The sequence below is a fragment of the Pinus tabuliformis genome, chromosome 2_2, assembly GCF_031772625.1.
Source record: "Pinus tabuliformis cultivar Carrire ecotype Pingquan chromosome 2_2, CPIR1, whole genome shotgun sequence".
Lineage (NCBI taxonomy): Eukaryota > Viridiplantae > Streptophyta > Pinopsida > Pinales > Pinaceae > Pinus > Pinus tabuliformis.
In genome coordinates this window covers 50,451,119-50,477,359 of record NC_142300.1, presented here as the reverse complement: position 1 = coordinate 50,477,359, position 26,241 = coordinate 50,451,119, and the positions used below count along the sequence as shown (strand labels likewise).

At 42.6% G+C, this 26,241-nt stretch overlaps 1 protein-coding gene across 9 annotated transcripts in view; it reads left to right on the top strand.

Moving 5' to 3' along the window:
• The window catches only part of LOC149191426 (alpha/beta-Hydrolases superfamily protein), a 567,598-nt gene that overhangs the window by 78,559 nt on the left and 462,798 nt on the right, over nt 1-26,241 (top strand). For 7 of the 9 annotated variants that reach the window (XM_089404268.1, XM_089404262.1, XM_089404266.1 and 4 more), the window contains exons 6-7: nt 24,143-24,193; nt 25,237-25,287. In XM_089404268.1, coding sequence (XP_089260394.1) covers nt 24,143-24,193; nt 25,237-25,287 — 102 coding nt within the window. The remainder of the gene's footprint in view (nt 1-24,142; nt 24,194-25,236; nt 25,288-26,241) is intronic. The other 2 variants (XM_089404265.1, XM_089404264.1) reach the window with 2 other exon arrangements.

The following is a 26,241-nucleotide window of genomic DNA, read 5'->3' as shown; positions in this document are numbered from 1 at the left end:
AGCCAACTGCTCTCCAAAATTGCGTAGAGCATGCAGGCTGCCTTCCCCAAGAAAATTGTGCAGAGCAACCCATCACTGGGCTTGCTCTCAGAATTTGCGCAGTTCTGGCTGGCAGCCTTGGCTTCAGTCTAGAAATTGCACAAAGCTTGAGGGGCAGCTAGAGCCACTCAGCCCAGAAACTGCGCAGAAGTCATCCTGAGGCTTGCTGTTTGTTGCATGTGCTCACAGGTTGACCGGTTCCCTCCAGGACTGTGCAATCTTGCCTTGCATGCATGGGCAATTTTTTCCAGAAAAAGAAGAAGAAAAAAAGTAAAAAAGCATGCCTAGATTTTAGGGATCTATTTTAGCATCTCGGGGTTACATGCGAACGCTGTTTTAGAAACCTCCTGCCAAATGTCGCTTTTTCCTAGATTTGTGGCATGCGCGTCATAAGCCTCGATCTTGTCAAAACTATTTATTCGATGCTTCAGAGCTCATTCTTCACTTCGATCTTGGAGCTCTGGCATTCCCAACGCATCTAGGAACTTTCGGCACACTCAGCACAACTTTTTCCGGGTAAGTCCGCTTTTCATGTCTTTTCCTCCTTTTTTGTTGCTTTTTGTATTTCGGTTTGTATGAATGTTGTTTGCTTGGTTTTGTTGAACGCTTGTTGTCGTTTTAATGCATGTTAGTTTATAGAAACATTGTTTCAAGTTTTGCACCGCATTTCCTTGCTGTCGCATGCATGACACTGTTTCTGCACTAACAGTCACCGTTGTGGCGACTTAGTTTCACGCACTTCATTGTTTTCCCATTTTACTGAATCCTGCACTCACTGATTGCATGCATGCTCATTCACTCCCGTCTGCACCCAGTTTCGCACATGCATTCCGTCCTTATGGTTTTCAGTCGCCTGTTGGAAGGTCTGAGCTGTCTTGTTCCAGACCTTGCCTTGCCTGGCTTGCATTGTGCATTTCTGGGATGGAAGGCCTTGCCTTTCTCCCAGAAATTGCGTAGAGCTTGCCTCACACTAGCCTCCCAGGATGTGCTCTGTGCAATTCTAAGATGCAGTGCCTCAGTTGGCCCCTGGGATTGTGCATTGCAATTTTCCTGGGTTGCAGTCATGCTGACTGAAACTATGCATTGCGCAATTCAAGTTCTCAATAGGCCAAGATGGACTATGCTCTACGCAGTTTCAACAGTCAGTCAGCACACTGGTAGTTTGGACTGCGCTCTGCGCAGTTTTGGCAGTCAGTCTCCCAACCTCTCCCAGAGAAAATTGCGCAAATTTTCCAATCAGTCACCCAAGTGTGTTGCATGTCAGTCCTCAAGTTGCTTTTGGTTTTCAACTGACAGTTTGCTTTCCATGAGTGTTGCTCTGTCTCTAGGTATCACAGGTGTTCATCAGTCTCTCAGCAATACAAGTACAATGGCTTCCAAGAGAGCAGGGTCAAAGGACACCATTGAGAGTGCAATTGGAGATGTGGTCGAGCAAGTGTCTATGAGCTTTCCCATTTATGAAGACACTAAGCTATTCATAGACAAGGAGATCAAGATCAAATGGAAAGACATCAATGACATCTTTTCAGGCACCTTTGAGGAGAATCTGGAGGACCACAGAGTCTATGTCAACATACACAAGTCTGGCTTGTACCGGGTTGCATGCAGGTATCCCGCATTTCCATGCGCGGACATGATCCACTGGATTGTCTCGCATACTGATCCAGAGACAATGGTGTTGAGCAGTGTCAGTGGAACAAAACTTGCTACCTTCAGGGCAGAGAACTTTCAGGAGATGTATCACTTGCCGCAGCTGGTGAACACAATGGATGCACCCTTCACCAATCCCAGTAGTAGTGCAAACTCAAGAGACATCTTGAAGAGCTGGGTAATGGATCTGTCTAAGTTCAGGATGACACCCAACCAAGTATACAAGACAAAGATACTGCAGAAGGCTTATAAGTTCTTGGTCATCTTCGCATGCCGCTTATACGGCCAGGAGAGTACAGAGACCTTCTTGCAGAGTTGGGTGATTGTGTTGGATCAACTGGAGAACAAAGGAAAACCTGGCAATTGGTCTGACATGTTGGCTCTCCCACTGAAGGGGCAAGTAACAGATGCTTGACATCTGCCCAAGGGTCAGGAAGCAAAGCTCTTCATGTCCGCCTACGTTATTGATGCAATCTGTGCCCACCAACAGTTCCCTGGCTTGGGTTGGGCATGGACACCTTCAGAAACATCTGTGCACACCTATTGCAGGTTGTTCTTCGAGTGCAACTTTCGTGGAGTTGTACTACAAATATCAGACCACTTCGTCACCTCGGTGTATAGGATGATCTTTCAGCAAGATCTGCCTTGAATGTCACAGGCAACAATGGAGGCATTGGTTAACATAGCAGATTGGTGTGCCTCACCCCTTGGCACCTTCATCAGGATGTATAGCACGGAGAAGGCTCCGCATGTTTTACCAAAGTTTGCCATGGACAAGCTGGTCATGCAAGAGGTTGCATACCACATCTCGACAGGGTTGTCAGCGAGACTACATAGGAAGAAGAAGGTGTTGAAGGATCTAGGGAAATTAGTATTTGTAGGATTCTTCTAGGCTTGATAACAATTTGTGAAGTGCTTTTACAATTTATCTTAGCTTGATCTACTTTGTCTTTATTAGTGTGTGGGTTTACTTCATCAAATTGCTACCAAAAACAAAGAGACAAGAACACAAGATGTTGGCTTTTTGCCAGGGCCAAAACCTCTCCCTCTTGGAGAGGAAAACCCGCTCAAAATTCTTCTTATAGAGATTCCAATTGATGAATACCAAGACCCTTGACAAAAGTGTTTGACTCAAGATTACCTCCAAAATACTTGTCACTATCCCTTGCAGTCTTCGGCCTTCAAGTTACAAACTTCTATTTTCGCACTGTGTTGCTTCAAAACTCTTCCTTCGCATTGTTATATCACTGTGTTACTTCAGACCTCGGTCTCCTTTTTCCTTCGCTGACTAGGTACAATCCTCGGTTTCTAGTGTTCTCTTCTTCCTCGGCTTTTACAGTTCAACGATGAGAGTATCACTATACTGTTGTGACACTGTCTTATAGAATTCTTCAGATTTCGGTCTCCTTTCGCTGTCTTGTTATAGTCCTCGGCTACAATAGTTTTTCTCTTCTTCAGTTACCTTAGTTCTTCACTTTTCCACAAGTCTGTTGCTTCATCTTTATGGTACTGTCTTGTGACAGTCCTTTACTTCTTCGCTATGACGGGACAAAGTCTATCCGAGACTTCTGAGATATATGAAACAATCCTTCATCGAGAGCCTTGACGTATGTATAAGCGAGGCAGAATTTATCGAGAGCCTTTATATATATATATATATCTATATATATATATATATACACATGAGACGGACTTCACTGAGATGTATGTTAATTCCTTTGTTTACTGTATGGTGTCTTAGCTTCTTCGTTTAATACACAGAAATGTCTGAACTTATGTCTGAACTTCACCGAGAGGAAGGTATGTCACTGTATTTCTTCTTCGTTGGTTCTTCGGAGATTGATCCGAAGTTCTGCCTTTGTAATGCCACTTCATGCATTATATATATGGGTCAACGTCATACATTAGGCTGACATGTAAACCATAAGCTGGGCTGACATATCAAGGAGATCACTGTCTTTATGAAGTCGACTTGCAAGGGATAGTGACACTTGTTTGGAGCGTAGATCTTTTGACAACATGACTTTGACAATACTTATGTTAAGACACCAAATCCTAAAGACATCAAGAAAATGTCTTTGACCTATGGTAAACATATCTTGCTCATGAAACCCATGATGCAAGAAATAGTAATTGTTTCTTTTCTTTACATAATATTTACAAGTCATAATGAAAACCAAACCTAGTTACATTTTCTTCAACACTCCCTCTTAACGAGGGAGGTATTCCTAATGGTACTTGGTCATTCTCAATCTTAAGAATTTCCCATAAGAAGAATCAGATTGGTAATTCCATCTATATAGCATCATATCAATCAACATTGTCATAGTGCAAGACCTTGACTAACAACTCCATCTCTCTATGAGACCATGAGCTACAATGCTGGTGAGACTAATGATTTATAGACACCTTCATCATTGTCTCTCAAGGTTCATACCCACCCGGGTGTTCACTGAGTATGAACTTCTAGGACTATTCTTATCTTGGGTTCCTAGTTCTCAAAGAATATCGGTCCTCTTGCCTACTCTTATCTTGGATGCCCTACACATCCTCAAAGAGTATCAGATGCCAGATGATTACCCAACCCTCCATTCTTTCTTCCCAGGTGAAGACAAGAATGATGTGTCTATCATCTGTCTACATTTCCATTCATGGCCTTCATCTAGACTTACGACTGTTAGTGCTGGTAGCCTGGTTTAGTGCATGACAGATGAAATAGGAAAACACAATTGTCACTTCTTTGTAATCATGGGTGATTTAATTCAAACTCCCTCTTGATCAGGGACTTATCAGAGCTCCCTCTTAGCTAGGGACTCTTCTATATATCAACAACTTCTTCGTGGGTCCTTCAGCTGCTTGATCAACTTCTCTCCTTGATGTCACGAAGTTTAGTTGAGCTTCTTCCTTGTTGGGTATTAGCCATCCATCACTTTCCTTCTTGGTTCGTTATGTCATTCCTTTCTTAATGGAAAGTGACCTTCTTGATACATATCTGGAAGCTTTGTCATATGGCTACTTCTTCCTCATCATTTTTCTTTCAGGAATTTCCATCCACTACATGAATGCTAGTTGTACTTGTACTTACAACTCTTGTGCCAATAGCCCTGCATGAACTCATCCAAATATTATTCAAGAAATCAAAACATAACATTAAATCAAATTGTACCTTTCGAGATGGCTCTTCATCATGATATCTTCCTGTAGGTATCAGCATCCTGCAGACATGTTGACGGATCTCCCAAAGATATCCATTGTCAAGGGTCTTCATCTTTTTCAGACTTTCATCAGAGTCTTCATATCTTTCCAGGAGATTTCCTAGTCAAATCTTCTTGGTCTTTTGGATGTTGATCGCCTTCATCATGGTTGCATATCTCACAATCTCTTCCTTCCTCACACATTCCATTTCCAGGAGCTTTCAATCAGAGTTTCTTAGTCAACTACCTCATACTTCATATGAGGACATATTATGTTGATTTCATCTAGTGTGACTTATGCCTTCCCGCATTCTTTCAAAGGAGAAGATCCTTTTTCTCTTGATCATGCTTCTCAAGATAAAAGTAATGATCCATGTTACCTGCAACCGTATGACATGACATTATAATATTAAATACAAGTATACATACCTCATTTTACCTTGAGGTCGTCTAGGCTTTTTCCGGCAGCTTCCTTGATTGAAAAGATCTTCAATCCCTTGATCTGCCTCATGTCATCACACCATCATCCCATGAATTCCATAAGTTGGAGTTCCTGATGAAATACCTGCTTCCTCTCTAGATTTGTGAACCCTTTGATGATGATTCCATTAGAGAACCTTGAGGATCTTGCATATCCCCATATGGCAGATGTTTCCTTTTTGCTTTGATGTATGATGAGCCTTGACCTGGATGACATTTGTCTTTCTTTCAATGTTCAATGAGATTCCCAAGAGCTATATTCCTCATGTTTGACTGTTATGGATTTTGTCCCCTTTGTCCTTCATGTTTCCCATGGTGATGTCACGAGCTCTTGCTTCTAATTCTTCCATGATGCCATGATGCATCTTATTATCATTGTCATATCTTATAATACAAGATCTAGGAGCTTATGATAGGACCTTTTTGTGTGGGATACTAACTTACTCATAGGAGAGATTTGTTACTCTCTCTTTCCTTGGCTCTTTTCTTCAGCTTCCTGCATCTTTCAGTGATATGATCTTCCAAAATATTTCTATAGTATTGAATCTTAACTATACTTATTTTGTCTTGCTTGAGGACCAACCTTGCCTTCCATTTCTTGCCAGTGCATCAATGATGGTTGTCTTCATTCCTAGATCTTATATATAAGACCTTGTGAAGATATCCTACATCCTTTGATGCCTTTTTACTTTCATGTAGATCAGATTTCATTTGACCTTCTTTATTGCACCTTAAGAGAATGAGTTTATCATCTACATCACTTTGATGTCTCCAATTTTGCTATGTGAGGGAATCTTTCATAAATATCCCTTTTCATAAATTCAGAGGAGACCTTTTGATGACTTTAGCTACTTAGAGGACTATGTCTATTTTCCTTCTTCATGCAAGGAATCTTGATAACCCATTCAATTCATAGATGTCCTTGCAATCATGAAGTCATTTAACCAAACTTGAATATAGAATGAAAAGATACTTACTTGTCATGTGAAGATGAAATCTTCACCTTGATGCTTTCTTGAATGATCTCCTTCAATGAGATTCTTGCTTGAGCTGCCTGGTACAATAGAGTTCCAGAACCTTTCTTGAGACTTCCTTGCATTGTTCAACACCAAGCACTACTGCCTTTTATGATATGTTGAGATTATTTGATTCCTTGACTGTGAGGGTATGGAATCAAAATCAAGAATTTTGAGAGCACTGTCATGATATCCACCCGAGATGTGGCATTGTGTTCTCCTTCTGAAGTGATATTGCTGTAATGTACATTGTATGTTGCGACTGTATATCTTTGTAACCTTGTTGCTATGCTCCTTGCTGGAGTAGAACCTTGCTTGAGTTGACTAGCATGAGCAAAGATCTTTGTGGCCTTCGAGCATTGTTCAATACCAATCATCGAAACTGCTTAAGTCATTAAGATTGCTGTCGTATGACATGGGTTGTAATGACACCCAAATTTTGAGGCTAGTATTGAGACTGTGAAAGGTTTCTGTTTTCCTTTTGTTGTAGTGTAGATTAGGACTGCTTCTTGGATTTTCGACCTTCTCCAAGATGATAATCTTTGACTTTGAGTTATCTTGCTTTGTATTCATATTGATAAGGTTCTTGGTGACCTTTTTAATGATGACTGGAGAAAAGGTTCTTTGCTGATGTAGACTGCTTGTTGTAGACTTGATCCTTTATTCTTGACAAAACCCTTAACCTTACTTTGATGCCCTTCTTGAGGACTGATCCTTGTATGTCTCTTTTGCTGCCCTTCCTTTGACTTCTGCACCTTAGCTCTGATACCATGTTGAAGAATCTAGGGCAATTAGTATTTGTAGGATTCTTCTAGGCTTGATAACAATTTGTGAAGTGCTTTTACAATTTATCTTAGCTTGATCTTCTTCATCTTTATTAGTGTGTGTGTTTACTTCATCAAACTGCTACCAAAAACAAAGAGACAAGAACACAAGATGTTGGCTTTTTTCCAGGGCCAAGACCTCTCCCTCTTGGAGAGGAAAACCCACTCAAAATTCTTCTTATAGAGATTCCAATTGATGAATACCAAGACCCTTGACAAAAGTGTTTGACTCAAGATTACCTCCAAAATACTTGTCACTATCCCTTGCAGTCTTCGGCCTTCAAGTTACAGACTTCTATTTTCGCACTGTGTTGCTTCAGAACTCTTCCTTCGCACTGTTATGTCACTGTGTTACTTCAGACCTCATTCTCCTTTTTCCTTCACTGACTAGGTACAGTGCTTGGTTTCTAGTGTTCTCTTCTTCCTCGGCTTTTATAGTTCAGCTATGAGAGTATCACTATACTGTTGTGACACTGTCTTATAGCATTCTTCATATTTCGGTCTCCTTTCGCTGTCTTGTTATAGTCCTCGGCTATAATAGTTTTTCTCTTCTTTAGTTACCTTAGTTCTTCTCTTTTCCACAAGTTTGTTGCTTCATCTTTATGGTATTGTCTTGTGACAGTCCTTTACTTCTTCGTTATGACGGGATAGAGTCTATCCGGGACTTCTGAGATATATGAAACAATCCTTCATCGAGAGCCTTGACGTATGTATGAGTGACAAAATTTATCGAGAGCCTTGAGATATATATATGCGAGACAAAATTATTTGAGAGCCTTGAGATATATATATATATATACATGTGACAGACTTCACCGAGATGTATGTTACTTCCTTTGTTTACTATATGGTGTCTTAGCTTCTACGTTTAATACACGAAGATGTCCGAACTTATGTTCGAACTTCACCGAGAAGAAGACTATTATCTGAGTTTCACTGAGAGGAAGGTATGTCACTGTATTTCTTCTTCGTTGCTTCTTCAGAGATTGGTGCGAAGTTCTGCTTTTGTAATGCCACTTCATGCGTTATATATATGTGTCAACGTCATACATTAGACTGACATGTAAACCATAAGCTAGGCTGACATATCAAGGAGATCACTGTCTTTATGAAGCCGACTTGCAAGGGATAGTGACACTTGTTTGGAGCGTAGATCTTTTGACAACATGACTTTGACAATACTTATGTTAAGACACCAAATCCTAAAGACATCAAGAAAATGTCTTTGACCTATGGTAAACATATCTTGCTCATGAAACCCATGATGCAAGAAATAGTAATTGTTTCTTTTCTTTACATAATATTTACAAGTCATAATGAAAACCGAACCTAGTTACATTTTCTTCAACACTCCCTCTTAACGAGGGAGGTATTCATAATGGTACTTGGTCATTCTCAATCTGAAGAATTTCTCATAAGAAGAATCGGATTGGTAATTCCATTTTTATAGCATCATATCAATCAACATTGTCATAATAGAGTTGAAGAAAGCGATACTTGATGAAGTATCATCTCTCGAGACAATCATGCAGAAGTTGTACTTCAAGTTCGTCACCGTGCATAAGTCAGTTGTCCATCTTAATGGTTGGCAGCAGCGCTGTGCTAGGAGAGCACACATCTTGATAGACATACACACTGCTGTCGATCACATGCAGATATGGACAATGAGGTACAAGGGAGCCCCGTTGTACTTGCTAAAGATGATGAAGCCAAAGGCAGTGGAGTTGAAGGCACGCATTCAGAGTCAGATCCAGAACTATGAGGAACTCCCACAGCTCATCACCAGCTTACAGGTTTCACATGCACGAGTATTCAGGAGCATGGATGTCATTGTGCGCACGCATGTGATCCCATCCATTGGCACACTCACCGAGGCGAAAGCAAAGAACCAAGTCCGACTGGAGCTGGACATGTACTTCAAGCAGTTGATGCGCATAGCCACCAACGCAGATTTGCAGATGGGCGCAGATACACCATTATGTCACTGGTCCGGCTGCACTCAAGACCATGATGCACGTGCTATATGACGAGTTGGACAGAGGTGCCAAATCAGTGTACCTGGATGCAATGGAGGCAAGAATTTGGTTTCAAAAGGATGACACCATTGATCACCAAGACTATGTCGACGAGTTAGTCTTCCCACAGCTGTTCGAGTCTCAGTGATGTCTTGTATGGCTTACTCAAGTCCATTTTTGTCTCACATGGTTACATGTGTAGATTGTATGGTAAACATGTTGTAAAGTGAAAGAGCAAGTGTCAACAGTAGAATGTTAACAATCATGTGTAAGTTGAAGAGTCATGAGGGTAGTTGAAGAGTCACAAAGGGGAATGTCAAGGGTCACCCCACCCTTTGCTATATATAGAACCTCATAACTCATTGTACGGACTTTTGGGAGCCAAGCTTCTGATAGGTATAACTTAGAGAAAGCTTGGAGTGTATTGTAACAAGCCTTGGCTTCTCCACAGTGCAGAGCGAGTACATCTCTTTCGAGGAGCAGGTAGCAGTGGCTATAACGTTCCACTATTGGGGCTAGTGGCTGTCATGGTTGTATGTATGATTAGATCTTTCACTCTTTTAATATAATAGAGCCAACACGTTTCGTGCATACATTGTTATTGTAGTTCGGCTATCCTCGTTACTCTAACAACGTACGTAGTTGTAATTTACACATGTATGTATGGACTATTTCGTATGTGTTTGTATGAATCTTATCGAAGCGTGTTGTTGGTATAACTCATCACTTTGGAATGTCAACTATCCTACTTTCCATCTCGTGATGCCTTTAAGCTCTTGTGTTCCCTTTCAAGCTGCGTGCTATCAAAGGCTTCTAAGGGGTGCACCCCTCTCCCCTTCCGTGTGTTAGAGCCTTTCATGCATCTCCCTTGATTTGCTGCGAGTTCACACCCTTGCTTCCAACAAGGATATCTTACTTACCTCTGCGCGCAACCGCAGTCAAGGTGATACTGTACTACCCACTGCTGGGACTCCTACTCCAAATGGTCTGAGGTCTAGTTGGGACTTCTTACTGGGGATATCCCCTGACATGTTGGCGGGCCCAACATTGTCAACACTGCAGTATGCTTAGCCTCGGCTATACTGACAGTCACAGATTCGTGCTTCCTGCTCTTTCAGGAAATCATGACAGATCCCAAGCTAAAGCAACATCCTGATGTGCTCTTTCTATTGGTAACAATCAATCTGCATCTGTATCATGATGGGTTCCGGTACCAACAAATAGTTAAAACTGTTTCACAAATCAGCGATGCAACAGAAACATCCATGTCATCTCAACTACCACAACACTCAAAAGAGAGTGAAATTAGATTATCCCAGGAGACAACAACATCCAGTTATTCATTCAACTTCAACTGTGTAATATCCCCAATTTTGATTTTCAGCATTAGAGATGAGTTTGGGGATAGGACGCAATTCTGGCACTGGGACTTAGGAGGAAAAGAGAATATTGCGGCTCTAGTGGAAAGTGGGGACCACAAGAAAGAGAAATTCGACCCAAGGAGGGAACTCAAACTCTTGGAAGAGAGAGGAAAGAGAAGGGAGTGCGAATTAGGAAGAGAGAGAGTGGGGACCACAAGGAGAGAAGGAGCCACGAATTATAAATAGAGCAAGAGGCACTCATTTTGGGCATTCATTCATCTATTTAGAAATTGTGTCTTTGACATAGCACGCTTGAGCTGAAGCCAAGTCTGCAGTGCTGTTTAGCACACGAGTGTCTCTGAGCGGGGATCTCAACCCTTTCTTCGGTGGACTTCGAGTGCCAACCCAAGGAGGGAGTTCTTCTTCATCCCAAGTCGTACTAGCAACAATGAGTCGAGTTGCAACAATAGGGAAAGTAGCAGCAAGGAGTCCGAGTTACAGCAGTAGGGAAAGTAGCAGCAGGAAGGCCGAGTTACAGCAGCAGGGAAGTAGTAGCAGTGGGGAAGTAGCAACAGGGAGGCCGAGTTGCAGCAGCAGGGAAAGCTGTAGTAGTGCAGGGACTACGCTGTTCATGAAGGCACGTTGGGAGGTTGAGGAGTGAAGGGAGTTAGGGGATGAAACTTGAGGTGGAGTCTGGGGAAGTGTTGTGGGGGCTTTTTCAACATTTTGGCGGAGCAGTAAACGCAACATTTGCTATAGGTTACATCTTCTGCTTGTGGAGGAAGGCCAAGCATTTGGGGGTCAATTTTGGAGCATCAAAACAACGTCAACCGCTTTCTTGGTTTTTGACAAGGACCTCATAAATAATTTGGCAGAATTTTCTGGGCAGATTTGAGGGGTCAAACAGGGGTCCCAATTCAACCAACAACTAGAGGAGCTAGGGGAAATAGGGCTAAATTTCCGAAGTCAAGCATTAGTCAATTCCTTTGTGGGTTATTCTGGGTATTTGGTGGAGAGGTTGGGATTAATTTCCCAGAATTTTCTGAGCACCGGGGGAGGCCCTAGCAGCAAGTCTTCACACCTAGTAGCATATTTCTGGGCATCTTCAGCGCAGAGTTAGAGCAGCATAGCAGCAGCTTGCCGAAGGGTGTCTTATTTGTCATTTGGGGCTTTGCTAGCTTACCTTGAGCAAGCCCAGGTGCATTCTTTCCAACACTTTATTGTACACCCATCTTTATTAATAAAATGAGCTCAGCAACATAGTTTTTGGTGCAATTCTATGGTTTGATTGTGTGTTCACTATTTATTGTGTTTTTGTCTATGTTTGCTTTGCATATTTACTGTTAATTTTCCTTAGGGATATTACAAACTGGGGCTTCTCACAAAAACAAATAATCCAACAGATAACAAGTGGCTTCTCATTGAAGCAAATATCAACTCCCTACTTATCAACAGAAAAGTATGTCCCAAAGCAAACATCAACAACCACAGTTGAATCCAACAGACAATAAGAAGCTTCTTATAGAAGCAAATATTAGTGATCCTCTCATTAGCGGAAGATCAAATAGATCACCAACTAACTTCATAAATCAACTACATTTTGAGCTCTAAACGTCCTACATGCAGTAGGACCATTCATGTCATTCAGACCAATATGTCACCCAAAATTCATTTGGTCCAGATAGAGTCAGCAATGTCGAGCCAATGAATCAGAGTCTCACAGCTTATACAAATTTTCATCAAGTGTTCATGGACTCACAGTGCATTATGCCAGGATCAAGTTCATTCCACACTTTCAATCTCATGAACAATCAACTCTCTCTTACACTAGGCATAAAGCACATAGCATGCTCATCTCCAGCAAATTCGGATCAACATCGCTCTTTAAACTTCTAGCCATCTTCAAAAACAATGGCTGCGTTGTTGCTCAGATTGTATAGGCACCGCGACAACGACTTGGGGCGAGGGATGTCACTCTAATCCCCGCCCACTCCGTTCTAGCTGTCTCCCAACAATAGGCTATGGCGGGTAGTCCCTATGGAAGTGAGATGATCGAAAACAAGTTGGGAACCAACTTGCCTGGGAGACACAATTGAGTGGCCTAGCTTACTCAGTAATATTTAGTAAGACTGAAGGATCTAATTAGATTTGGAATTGAGACCAGTGCCTTATGGAGTCAAAATTCTTGCTTATTATAAATTATGACCAAGTAATTGGATGGACAACTATTGCTTAGATGAACAAGTAACTTATATGAGATGCAAGTCCTAAGATCTAAGTGTTATGCAGGGATCTTGGTTAGTTTTAGATTATATGCCTAATCTAAATGAAACCTTCCCCTTAAATGTTTTGAGAACAATCTTCCAAGTAAGTTGTGGGATGGAAGCCAACAGAAGCAAGCAAAGGCTTGATTAACGATACCTCCCCCTGTGTTCCGACCACCCAGTGCCTCTGGCGCTACAAAGACTGTGGCTCTAGCGACTGCAAGGTCACTGTGTTAACCACTAAGAAACACTGAATCCCTAGACTTGGATGAGAAAGGGGTGCCCTAGGAGTTTGTCAACCAAGCTTAAGCTTGGAGGTAAGTTATTAATGCAACTATACTTGGTTGTTAAGGTTGTTTATTTGATTCAAGTACTTAATGTTGGTTATCTTATAGGAGAATACTTAAACAAGACCAAGTGCTCAATGATACAGGTGCCAACAATAAACGAAAGATTTTCTACTCAACATTTTGCCAATTATCAAGAGATGCACAATTAGATTCACAAGATACCAATATTCCCAAATATACTTAACACCAAGATAATTTATGTTTGAAGTGCTTTAGTGAGTGTTTGTTAGATATGAAACTTTGAAACTTATGGATCAAATCACAACAACAAATATGTTAGCACACTAAAGTCAATTTGCTACACAACCATGAACATAAATCCAAAAATCTGATTTAGCTTATCTCTGTATGAAACTTTTATGGCAGCAGTAAGAAAATCAATGTAGACCCAAGAAACAACATGCATATGGTAACCAAATATGATCAATGAGATGCTCAACAACTTGTCAAGGTAAACGTATGAGTTTTAGCTCACTTAAGATGCAATATTTAGTGACATATCAGATATGGAAACACTTATTACAGCAGTAATAAAATATGTAAACAATGAGCTATCAATGCTACAATAAGCGCCAAATTATGTCCAAAACTTAAGAGTAAGCTTGCCAAACTGAAAATTTAAATTTTTAGGCTCTTTTAGATGTGATATTCAGAAAATATCAGATCTGATTTCACAGTTATGCAGAGAATTTCCAGCAAGCTAAACACTAGATCTAGGCTAGATGATTAATGCCCAAGTGGCCAAAAATTTAGGAAAATTTTATTATGAATTTTTTAGACCTTTTAGACCACTTAGATGTGATTTTAGGGCTTCTATATCACTGTTATGAAATAAATATTACAGAAGTAGTAAAACAATGAGAGAATGAGGGTTTAGAGAGAAAACCCTAGGCCCAAGGCTTTGTAGAACACTTGTCCAAATTTTGCCAAATTTTCTCCAAGGCTACGCCACCTGAAAATATCAGTTTTGAGGCACTTTCTCCTGCAAAACCCACCAAGCTTCAGTCCCAGAAATTTCAGAAATGGACAGAGGTCAAATTAGGGCCAAAGAGGGCAATGCTAAGCCTAGTAGGGCTAGCATTGGGCAAGAGAGGGATTAGGAGGCCAAGGAAGAGGTAATGGAGGCAGGAAAAGGCCAAGGAGGCTTGACACAGGAGGGAGAAAGCCATTTAAGGGCTAGCGGCTAGGGTTTAAGGCAGAATGAGGGCCAAAAGGGGTCAAAAGGAAGCCAAGAAGGGAGAGCAAAGGCTGGAGAGGAGGACGCAGAGGTGGGCAAAGGAGGAAGAGGGTAGAAAAGGGCTGGAAAAGCCCACGGCTAGCCCTAAGGGCAACCGTCCAAGGTCAAGGAGGGAGGCCGAGGCTTCCTAAGGCCACGACGAGGCCAAAAATGGCCTGAAACCCTCAGTGCAGGGCCAAGGAGGGAGGGACGAAAGGCCAAAGGGCTGACGCAGGCTTCTGGGAGGCCAAGAAAGGTGACACAAAGGCTTCTAGGGCTGACTCAAGGCCTTAGGAGGCTAACGCTGGCCTTGGAGAGGCTGGATCTGGGCTCGGGAGGGCTAAAACTCGAAAGCCCAGCTGCAATTTTTTTTAATTCACTTCAGATCTGAAATTTACTGCATATTCTCCAATGGATGGCCTTGCAAAAAATTTGGAGACTAGATCTTACCCTTAAGGGCCTAGGTCTAGCTCTATTCCAATTTTTTTTTCACTTGATTTCCCCTGCAAAAATGGAGATAAAGAATACCCAAAACCCCAATATATACAAAAATATTAAAACCCCAAAACCCCAATTAGAAAAATTAATTTACAAATTTATTATACAAATCTATTTACAAAATTTACAAATATACAAGGATTTTGAAATAATTTTTTATAAAATTTACTTTGATAAATGGCTAATAATGCTTTGGAAAATTAATGTAAGCTACAACCTTAGCGAAGTTAGATCAACCATAAAAATATTTGAAATCCAAACAAGGTAGTTCATGCCCACAATTTGTGAACTTGGAGCCCAAGGACTGGGGAACCTGCAAACACTATATATTTTCTCAAGAAAAGCTTATTAAACATATGGCGAATCACCCTCACGCTCGTTGATCCTTAGAGTACTCCACCAAACGATGTACCTTCCGGTTATGGCAGATGCTCATGAGTGAAAGTATCTCGGGCCTATTGGATAGGGCATCTGCCACCACATTATGCTTGCCTTTGACATACTCTATGTCAAAATCATAGCCCTGAATCCGACTGACACACTTTTGCTATCTATCATTGAGGTCCTTCTGCCCTAGAAATTAGCGAAGACCGTTATGATCAAGCTTCACTCTGAACCTGTTACCCACCGAGTAGTATCGGAATTTGGCCAATGCATGCATGATGGCCAACATCTCCTTGTCATAGATCAAGTACAACCTCTCATGACTAAGGAGCTTTCGACTCTCAAATGCTATCGGGTGACCTCCCTGTGACAATATAGCGCTAATGCCTTCACCTGATGCATCACACCAAGGTGAATGACTGTGTGAAATCAGGTAAAGCCAACACTAGACAACTGCTCATCACCTCCTTGAGGTGATCAAATGCTACCTGTGCCCTGTCCATCCATGTGAACACCCTTTTCTTGGTTAGATCCATGAGGGTTGTCGCTAGCTGTGAGAAGCCCTTTATGAGCTTCCTATAATACGTGCAAATGCCCACAAATCCCCTCAGCGTAGTCACATTTTGGGGAAATGGCCGGTCTTAGATGGCTCTAATATTCTCCTCATGTAGCCAAACTCCATCCTCTCCAATAATATTCCCCAAGTAGAGCATCTCAGTCAGCCCAAACTCGCACATGGACAACTTCACATAGAATTGTTGCCCCTCCAAAATATGAAGCACCTCCTCAACATGCTGCAGGTGATCCTCCCATGGCCTGCGGTAAATTAGTATGTCGTCAAAGAATACAAACACGAATCTGCGCAACTGCTTGCAGAACACGTGGTTCATGTAAGATTAGAAAGTGGCAGGGGCGTTGGTCAGCCCGAAGGGCATAAGCAGAAACTCAAAGTGGCCATAATGACACCAGAAATCTATCTTAGGGATGTCCTGATCCCTCACCCGAATCTGATGGTACCCCAAGCGTAAGTCTATCTTAGAGAAGTATTTGGCTCCTCCAAGCTCATCCATAAGCTCATCTATGTGGGGAATGGGATACTGGTTCTTTAGCGTCTTCTTGTTAAGAGCTCTGTAATCAATGCACATCCATAATGTGCCATCATTCTTCTTCACCAAAACAACTGATGAAGCAAAGGGGCTAGAGCTAGGCCTAATGTGCCCCAACGCCAGTAACTCCTGAACTACCCGCTCAATCTGATCCCGATAGGCCTTTGGATGTCTATACGGGGTGGTAATGACTGCCTGCACCCTTAGCTCTAGCTCAATGGTGTGATCAAACCCCCTATCAGGTGCCCGTCCTGGGGGAATGTCTCCAAATACTGCCGGTTACTTGTCTAGAATGGCCTGAATGTCTAGGTGTGGTGGTTTGGTCTTGCCCCCTGCATCAGATATCTTGAGCTCCACGACCCACTCTATATTCCCATATCTCAAGTCTACTTCAATCCTATGCGCTGACACTGTCTGTGGGGGGTATGAGTGCATGCCTCTCAACAAGACCGTCTTCCCATCGGGCCTCGCGAACTCCATCTCCAACTTCTGCCAGTCAGTGGTAACACACCCAAGAGAGTATAGCCACTGCACGCCAAGCACCACGTTGGTGTCTGGGACATCAACTACAAAGAAATGGTTTGTCATAGAATAGTTCCCCATCACCACTGTCATCCTGACACCAAGACCGAGAATCCCTCAAAGGACTCTATGCGTATGCCCCTCCTCTCCACCAACTGGGCATCTACAAAATTGTGGGTTGCCCCACTGTCTACTAGCACTAACACGCTTTGTCCTTGCACTGCCCCACGGATCCTCATAGTAAGGTACTTCGACACTTCCCGAAGTGAAGCGATAACTCCTGTTGTCAGTAAGAAGGGAGCTCCCCTCGGTGGGGGTGGTGGGCCTCCTCCTCCTCCTCCTGTCACTAGTGGTTCATCATCACCCATGCCTACATCCTCCTCTGTGTCATCCTCTGACTCACTATCAGAGAATACCTCTATGAAGTGTGCCTTTCCCTTGGTACACCTGTGCCTTGGTGCCCATGGCTCCTGGCAAGTGAAGCACAACTTTCTCCTACGAAGGTCTCCTCGAGCCTCATCATCCAACTGCCGTCGCCCTTGAATATCTCGCTATGGTTGAGGCATAGTGTCTTGACCCTCTGCTGGAATATGGGTCTAGTAGGTACCTGCGCTCTGGTCTAGGGAAGTGAGTCCTGTAAATCTCAGGTCGTGCCTACTGCATCCTGCAAAGTGGTGGCATGTTGGACATCACCAAGCCCCTCAGTGGCTCTGCTAATCCATCCACAAACAAAAAGCTCTCTTGGCCTCTGATAAATCTGGCACCATCACTGATAACCTCAGAAACTCAGAGATATATGTCTTAGCACTCCCGGTCTGCTTGAGCCGTGTCAGCTCTCCGAAGTGCTCCTCGGGGTCTCTCCTCTCAAAATGCTCCAACACCCTCCGTGCAAACTCCTCATAGGAAGTAATACCTGCGTGCCCCAAGGTGGCCAAATTGTGGAACCACCAATTGTGAGCCTCTCCCTCCAAGTGCAAGGTGGCAATCTTGATTGCCTCCATCTCTTTCATTTGGTTACGCTGGAAATAAACATCCAACTTCTCAACCCAAGCCTTCGCTGAGCTCTTAGGAGAGCCATCAAAAGTCGGAAGGAATAGCATTCCCACTGTGCACAACAAATCAGTGCCATGCATGTAAGCTCCCCCACTTTGCCCCTTGTTCTTGTTGTTACCCTTGAGCTGGCAGAAATCTCTGAAGGTAATGGTTTCTCTAAAATCGGGCCCATATGACTAGTACTCCACAGAGTAGTCCTCCATGGGCATATCCTCCTGCCCTTACTGCCCTCCGGCATCAGACGCTAGAAATGTGGGGATAGTTAACCTGGGTGGCGCGCTATAAATGTGAGGCGTGTTATGTGGGTTGGTGGCTTGCTGGTGTGAGGTGCTTGAACCCTCTCCGAAATTGATGTCCCCCTAGTTGCCCTTGCCCTTGTTATTACTGCTGTTCTACTGCCTTAACTCGTCAATGCCCTTGGACAAGTCATGGATAGCCTTCAATGTTGATCAGTGTTGCACTAATCGCGATTAAATCGGAAAATCGTGATTTTTTTCAAATCGGCGATATTATCGGCCGATTAAATCGCAAATTTTTTTTTTCGGCGATTTTTATGAAAAAATCGCAATTTTTTGGGAAATATATATATATATATATATATATATTTATGAGGAGGAGGAGGTGACCCAAGCTACCCTTGTCACCAGTAGAGGACGTGGTCTACCTCCTGTAGCTCCTAGTTCTTCAGCTTCTAGGGCACAGCAGAGTCTACTGCCAACTCCACCGACATCTACATCTAGAGGGGCAAAAGAAATCAGTGGTATTAGACTTTAGTTATTTGGTTCATTTCATTGTATATGACATTATGACTCATGACATGAGATACATTATTATATTTTTTGTTGATATTTTGAGGCTGAGTTGGGAGTCATGAGTCAGGGCTTATTATTTAGGACATGATTCACTATTATGTGTGATGTGGCGCTAGAAATGATATTAGACATCTTATATATTAGTTCTTTTATCATATTTATGTGTCAATGTATTTATTTTATGTTGTAGATGCTTTAGATATTAAAAAAATTGAAAAAAAATGAATATTTTTGTATGTTACGTTTTTTTCCCGATTTTTACCGATTTTTCCCGATTTTTACGATTTTTTCCGATATTTTCCCCGCGCCGAATGAATCCCGATAACGATTAGTGCAACATTGATGTTGATTTGGGGTAGCATTGGATGTGCTCTAGCCACAAAAATTGTTGGAGAGGCTAGGCACCTGAGATCTCCAATACCCAGAAAGGGTTTGGGCAGATTCTAAACATTCAGGGAGATATTAAAATAATTAATATTTTTAATGGAGTCCCTAAGTCTAAACTTAGGGTAATTAAAATATTAATGTGAATTAATATAAAACTGTGTTAGAATGGTCCAAAGGTCATGGATCAAGCCAAATCTAATCTTAGACGTTGATTAGGGACTTAATCTCGGCCGTTGATTTGTCAACGAGAAAAGTATAAGAGGAGGCTTGAGGGTCACTTGGAGAACACACCAAGAGATCAAGATTTCGACTTTCTGGGGCTGGGTTTGCTGAGAAAGTTGAGAGAGTGATCTGGAGTTGCAGCTGAGGGGCAGTGAATACAGAAGCAGAGAGGCAGAGATAGTGCCGGGAGGATCAACGCAGCAGCCGGGAAAGCTGACGCAGAGGGCAGAAGCCGAAACTGTCGGGAACAACCGGAACTGCCGGAATAGTTGGAAAAGTTGACGTAGAGGGTAGAAGCCAGAACTGCCGGGAACAACCGAGAAAGCTGACGCAGAGGGCAGAAGTCGGAATTGCTGGGAACAGCCGAAACAGCTAGGAAAGCTAATGGAGAGGGCAGAAGCCGGAACTGCCGGGAAAGTTGACGTAGAGGGCAGAAGCCAGAATTGCTGGGAAAGTTGACGTAGAGGGCAGAAGCCGGAACTGTTGGGAAAGCTGACGCAGAGGGCAGAAGAGGCTAACGTTGGGGTTTTTCATGGGGCAGATTGGAGCTGAGGAGCTGTCGGAGTGTTTATTCGGGGTTTTAGCTGGAGCATCTGTCTCCAAAGGAGAGGTACTACTGCCGAGATTTTTCTCTATTGGGTGAGCCGGATTTGGCACCCAGATTGTATTCTAAAACTGCTTAATAAATCAAATCCTCAGATAGCTGCATCGGTTTTCCCGCATTGGGTTTTTTCGGGGACATTAGTCCAAAAATAATGGTGTCATTTGTGTGCTTGTTTCTGTTTCCTTCAGTTGATGATCTGTAATGTGTTGAGCATGTACTTGTGTTTATTTCCAGTATTTACATGGTAAATAACTTGTTAATTAACAGAACAAGTAGGTAGGAATAAATCAGTAAAGTGCATGAAGGGTTTCTAACGTGTCAGACTTAGAAATTTCAACATGGTATTGGAGCGTGGTTGCAGATCACAGGAGAACTGAGGACATCAACTGAACAGAGCAGTAGCAGCAGAAAACAACTGTTCCGAGTGATAGAAGCTGTTCCTAGTAGAGTAGCAGCAAGGAAGGGGTGACGCAGTGCCTGCATCATCAACATTGAGCCAGGAAGAGGCAGCGCAGAGGCTGAGGGTGGCAAAGGCAGGCTCACGCAGAGCCACGTAGAGGCCAGGAAGGTTGACGCAATTGGCTGAGGAGGCTGATTTGTTGGTGCCGGGATTGCACAGAGCCTAGGAGCTCTAACCTTCAGTTTGCTGGGGTTTAGGAGGCTGTGGGTAAGTTGCAGAGTGGCGCTGGTGGGGTACTGTAGTCAGAACAGTACCTAACAGGGCAAGGCCAAGGTAGAGGGAGTTGTTGCCGAGGTGGATTTCTAGCCAAGGAATCCGGATCAGTGTTGCTGTTGCACAGACGATCGGAGAGGGGCAACTTGACGTTGGCAGAAGGATTTCCAAGAGGGAAATCGGGACTCAGAGGGAGTCCAGAAGAGAACTTCTAGACAGGAAGTAGGGAGACTCAGCAAGAGTCGAACCGAGAACTTCCAGACGGAAAGTCGAGAGACTCAGCACGAGTCGAACAGAGAACTTCCAAGCGGGAAGTAGACTCAGCAGGAGTCGAACAAAGAACTTCTAGGCGGGAAGTAGAGAGACTCGGAGGAGTCGACAAGAAGAGCAGAGAGATGGCCATGAATGGGCTGAGCGATCAGGATAGGTTGGATGAGGCATCCAACTTTGTCATCTGGAAGGTCAGGATCCTGTCTATTCTATGTGCTATGAGTGCTCATGTGCCACTTCAGAAGAAGTGGGGAGACATCAAGCTGTAGTCAGGAGGACTATAGGCGATGAGGGGTAGGATCCTCGAGGTACCCAGCCTCTTGGTTTAGACCTTGCTATGGGAGCCTCGAAGAGGAGTAGCAGTACTAGCGATGTCAGTGGAGACGAATGCAGATGGAGCGACAGAGGGAGCTACAGTGCAGGATTCCCAGGACAACGCGAGGCTAGCAGGCTACAACAGTGCGAGAGGCACGAGAGTGTTGCACTAGTGCAGGATCGCACAGAGAGGTGTGCAATAGTGCGAGATGCATGGAGTTTTTGAAGTAGCGCAAAGGTCAGAGAGGGAGCACTTGTTAGTGACAGAGGGAGCTTCAACATCAGGAGTGTTTCTAACCTGACGGAGATGTTAGAGTTGGGAGATCAGTTACTTACTTCTCAATAACTGGGTTGCAATGCAGCAGTTAGCAGTAGTAGTGCTACGGGCAACATGATGCAACATGATGAGAGGGGTTGCAGTGCAGATGCACCAGTGGCAGTGGTAGAGCCATGGGCAGCAGTGGCAGTGGTAGAGCCATGGGCAGCAGCACAGATGCAGAAGGAGTTGCAGTACGGATGCAACAGTGGCAGTGGCAGGGCCATGGGTAGCAGTACATGATGCAACAGTGCAGAGGATGTTTGGCAGCAGGCCTAGCATCAGCACAGGGACTGCTGCCGAATAATTAGAGTGATGCTCAGTGAGGAGTATTACTAGAGCACAGTCCTCGCTAAGAGGGAGTGTTGATTTGGGGTAGCATCAAATGTGCTCTAGCCATGAAAATTGGTGGAGAGGCTAAGGCACCTGAGATCTCCAATACCTGGAAAGGGTTTGGGCAGATTCTAGACAGTTTGGCAGATATTAAAATAATTAATATTTTTAATGGAGTCCCTCAGTCTAAACTTAGGGAAATTAAAATATTAATGTGAATTAATATAAAACTGCGTTAGAATAGTCCAAAAGTCATGGATCAAGCCAGATCTAATCTTAGCCATTGAATAGGGACTTAATCTCGGCCGTTGATTTGTCAACGTGAAAAGTATAAGGGGAGGCTTGAGGGCCACTTGGAGAACATACCAAGAGATCAAGATTTTGACTTTCTGGGGCTGGGTTTGCTGAGAAAGTTGAGAGACTGATCTGGAGTTGTAGCTGAGGGGTAGTGAATACAGAAGCAGAGAGGCAGAGATAGTGCCGGGAGGAGCAGCTCAGCAGTCGGGAACGCTAACGCAGAGGGCAAAAGTCGGAACTGCTGGAACTGCCGGGAAAGCTGACGCAGAGGGCAGAAGCCGGAACTGCCGGGAAAGTTGACGCAGAGGGCAGAAGCCGGAACTGCCGGGAAAGCTGACGCAGAGGGCAGAAGCCGGAACTACTAGGAAAGCTGACGCAGAGGGCAGAAGCCGGAGCTGCCGGGAAAGTTGACGCAGAGGATAGAAAAGGCTGACGCAGTCCCTAGAGGCTGATGTTGGGGTTTTTTGTGGGGCAGATTGGAGCTGAGGAGCTGTCAGAGTGTTTATCCGGGGTTTCAGCCGGAGCATCTGTCTCTGAAGGAGAGGTACTACTGTCGAGATTTTTCTCTGTTGGGTGAGCCAGATTTGGCACCCAGATTGTATTCTGAAACTGCTTAATAAATCAAACCTTCATATAACTGCATCGGTTTTCGCGCATTGGGTTTTTCCGGGGACATTAGTCCAAAAATAACGGTGTCATTTGTGTGCTTGTTTCTATTTCCTTCAATTGATGATCTGTAATGTATTGAGCATGTACTTGTGTTTATTTCCAGTATTTACATGGTAAATAACTTGTTAATTAACAGAACAAGTAGGTAGGAATAAATCAGTAAAGTGCATGAAGGGTTTCTAATGTGTCAGGCTTAGAAATTTCAACATTCAAGAGGCTTTGGGCAAATTCTCCTCTTTTTTCTTTGTCATTCTCATTATCCCGCATGGTTGGCTCCTTAACCTCCTGCTCGAAGGTTTCTGGATCAGGGGTAATTTGTAGCTATCTTTCCTTGCTCCTATACCTCTGTCTCCTATATGTGATATTTTGTCTGTCCTGTGGTGTCATAGACTGAAGGATCTCCACCCCGTAGGCTAGGCCAAGATTATGAGCTCTGATACCACTGTAATATTCCCAAGGGAAAATTAACAGTGATAAACAAAGCATTCAATGTACATGCAACACAAAATTCACCAATGTACTTGTCTTCATGAGATAAGTTTTTGGATATAGATCGTAGTATCTATGTGTCAGGACCCAAACGAAGGCCTTGAAAATTTCTCCTCATACTTGTTTTCCTACTTGATTTGGGCAACAAGTGGTAGGTACAAATGCATGATACTTTAGATTCTATACTGTAACTGTAAGGCGTTGTTGTTCTAGGACATAGGGAATACACCACTAGACCAACAAACATTAACTCTAGGCAATCCCATAGTTGAGCTCCCTCATCTTGTACACTACCTCTCAGGTTCATTTGTGTAGCCAGGCTTCCATTTACAATTTCTTCCTAGTAGCCTTGGATGTTAGGAATATTGGGTTCCCTTCTTCTCATGCTCCTCTCATGATCATGCTTTTAGGCCCTTTCAGCCTCAACCACTCCCCATAGCACATCATTTGCTTCACAGTTATTGATGACTTCAATGGGGAGCTTGTATTGCAGTCTCCTCAACCATCCTTGACAGCTAGCTCCAACATGCCTTGACATCCTGTCTTTTGTTTAGCTCCGAGACTTGCAAGTTTCTACCATCTTTCTCATGTTTGCTACTTATTTTTGCATCTTATCTTAGCTAGACACAATATTGCTCTAGGAATTGCCTTTGCAGTCTCACATTGTACTTATAATTAATGTATATTTTGACCCATTGGCCTACTTTTGTGGTCATTTGTTGGACATCAATAAAATTATATTATTGTTGGATTTTAATATTCTTTTTGCTTTTGTTTTGTCAGGATTGGGAAAATGGAAGGTTGTTTTCTTTACAAGAGCAAATTCAGCATAAGGTATACTATGAATTTAATTTCTTCAAATTTGGGGGAAAATATCATTAATGCAGCAGGAAGCTATGAGCTGTTGTGCATATGGTTTTCACAAAAAGTATGCTGTGGCCAGAAAGAATGATGAAATCTCTCCTATACAATGCAGTTTAAAATCCCTTTTTAGTTTCATTGTTTATTTTGACCATCATATCTCAAGAAAGGGAATGAATTGAAATAAAGATTATATTAATGCGAATGAGTGACCAAAGTTGGTCAAGAGGATTTTAAAGAACAAATAATAATAGCTAATGGAGGAGTACGTATCTCTGCAGACGAGAAACAAAGAATTGTCAATGTGAGAGTGAGATTTAAAGAATGCAAATAAATTGATATGTCATTGAGATAAGATGCCCTCGCTTATGTGCCCTGAGATCACTAGTATTCTCTCTTTTGGGGAGGGAAAAAGGAACTAGAAGACTATCGTTCTGAGGGTCCAAACAAATGTATAAATGTGTGGATTGTGTCTTGTATCAAGGTTGCTACTGAGGGGAGGTTACTCATCCTAATACTTATTTAGGCATAAACTTCCTGTTTTATACCTAAATGAGGTAGGATCCATATTCTCTTCATCATTTTTAAATTTCACTATCTTGAAAAGAGTTTTTTTCTGTTTCTTGAAGAGGCATACACTGCACAGAAATGCCTTTTGTTTTGAATAATGTTGGTCATATTTTTCTCTCTTTCAACCATTTATAGGAGTAAAGTCTTTTTTCTTCTTTGTTGGATGGGTCAATTTTTCTGCAAATTTCCAAGCAACTGATGCTGAATGCTTAGAATAATGAAAGTTTCCAGTTTTCTCTCAAATGAAAAGTGAATTTTGTAGTCATAGATTTTTGTAGCAGGTCTTTCAGCCTCTCTTTGGCTGGAAGTGCTTAATGTTTACGTGCTTATTTAAATATACGCTTTTATCTATCTATAGGAACTGATATAAATGGTGACTGTTAGTCCCTTATTTCTATTTAGTTTGAGTGGTTGAGATGTTAAATATATGCTGCATTTCGATGCAGAAAGAATATGTCAAAGAAGAGTTGCTACCTCAACGCATCCCCATATTGCTGGTAAGGAATCACTTTGGATGAATTTACTTGCAAATATGGTTAGCTACTGTGTACTTTTGAGTATTTGTAACAATCATATCTAACATTTCTAACCTGTTCTCAGCTCAGGAAAAAAATACATTGAAATGTGTGTTTTTTGTATTCAAATTGTGGCCCCAAACAGGAACTTATGCAGCAGCATTTCCTTTTGATGGTAATCAATGTGTCCAAAGCCTTTTTGAGTAAGCTAAGCCTTCCTTTATCACTGCGACTGTACCTCACTTCCCTAAGAAACTGGTAAAGGACTGATGTCAGGTGTGCAAGAAGAGGGGTCTATATTACAAGGAATGCAATAACTGGATAAGCAAAAGAAAGTTTGAAGAAGAAAAGTGGGCATGAAAAGGGGTTCAGGGTTCAGGGTTCAGAGGTAACACAGGGACTTAGTGCTCTTTTTCCTCTGATGTTAATGTCTGTTCATTGTTTATTGGTTATATGGACCGTGTGTATGCTCTGATGAGTCTACTGTTGGGACATGCAAGGGTTCCTTTATCATGTGATGGAGCATCAAGTACTTAGGAACTAGGTGATGGCTAATGAGGGGGGTAGAGCTCATACTAGGTTTTTTTCCATCTTTTGCATTTTAACTTTTCTTTTTCTTTCATAGTGGCTATCTTCTACTTATACTTTTCTTTTAGCTGCATGATCCTCCGGGGCAAAGTTTCTGGCCCTGTTAATTTTTGACAGCTTAGTGACAAATTCCAACCATGGGACTAGATTCCTCTTTTCGAGAGGACCAATTTTGACTATTGAAGCGCTCAATTTGGACAAGGGAAAGTGTATTTTTGAAGAAAAGCCCACATGTGCACAAAAGGTCAGGTCGGCCCTAACAGCGAATTGGACACTCTTGGAAGCCAATAAATACAAGTGACCTCAAGCTCATTTGGATATCACCAAGCACCTTCTTCTTCTAGTGGT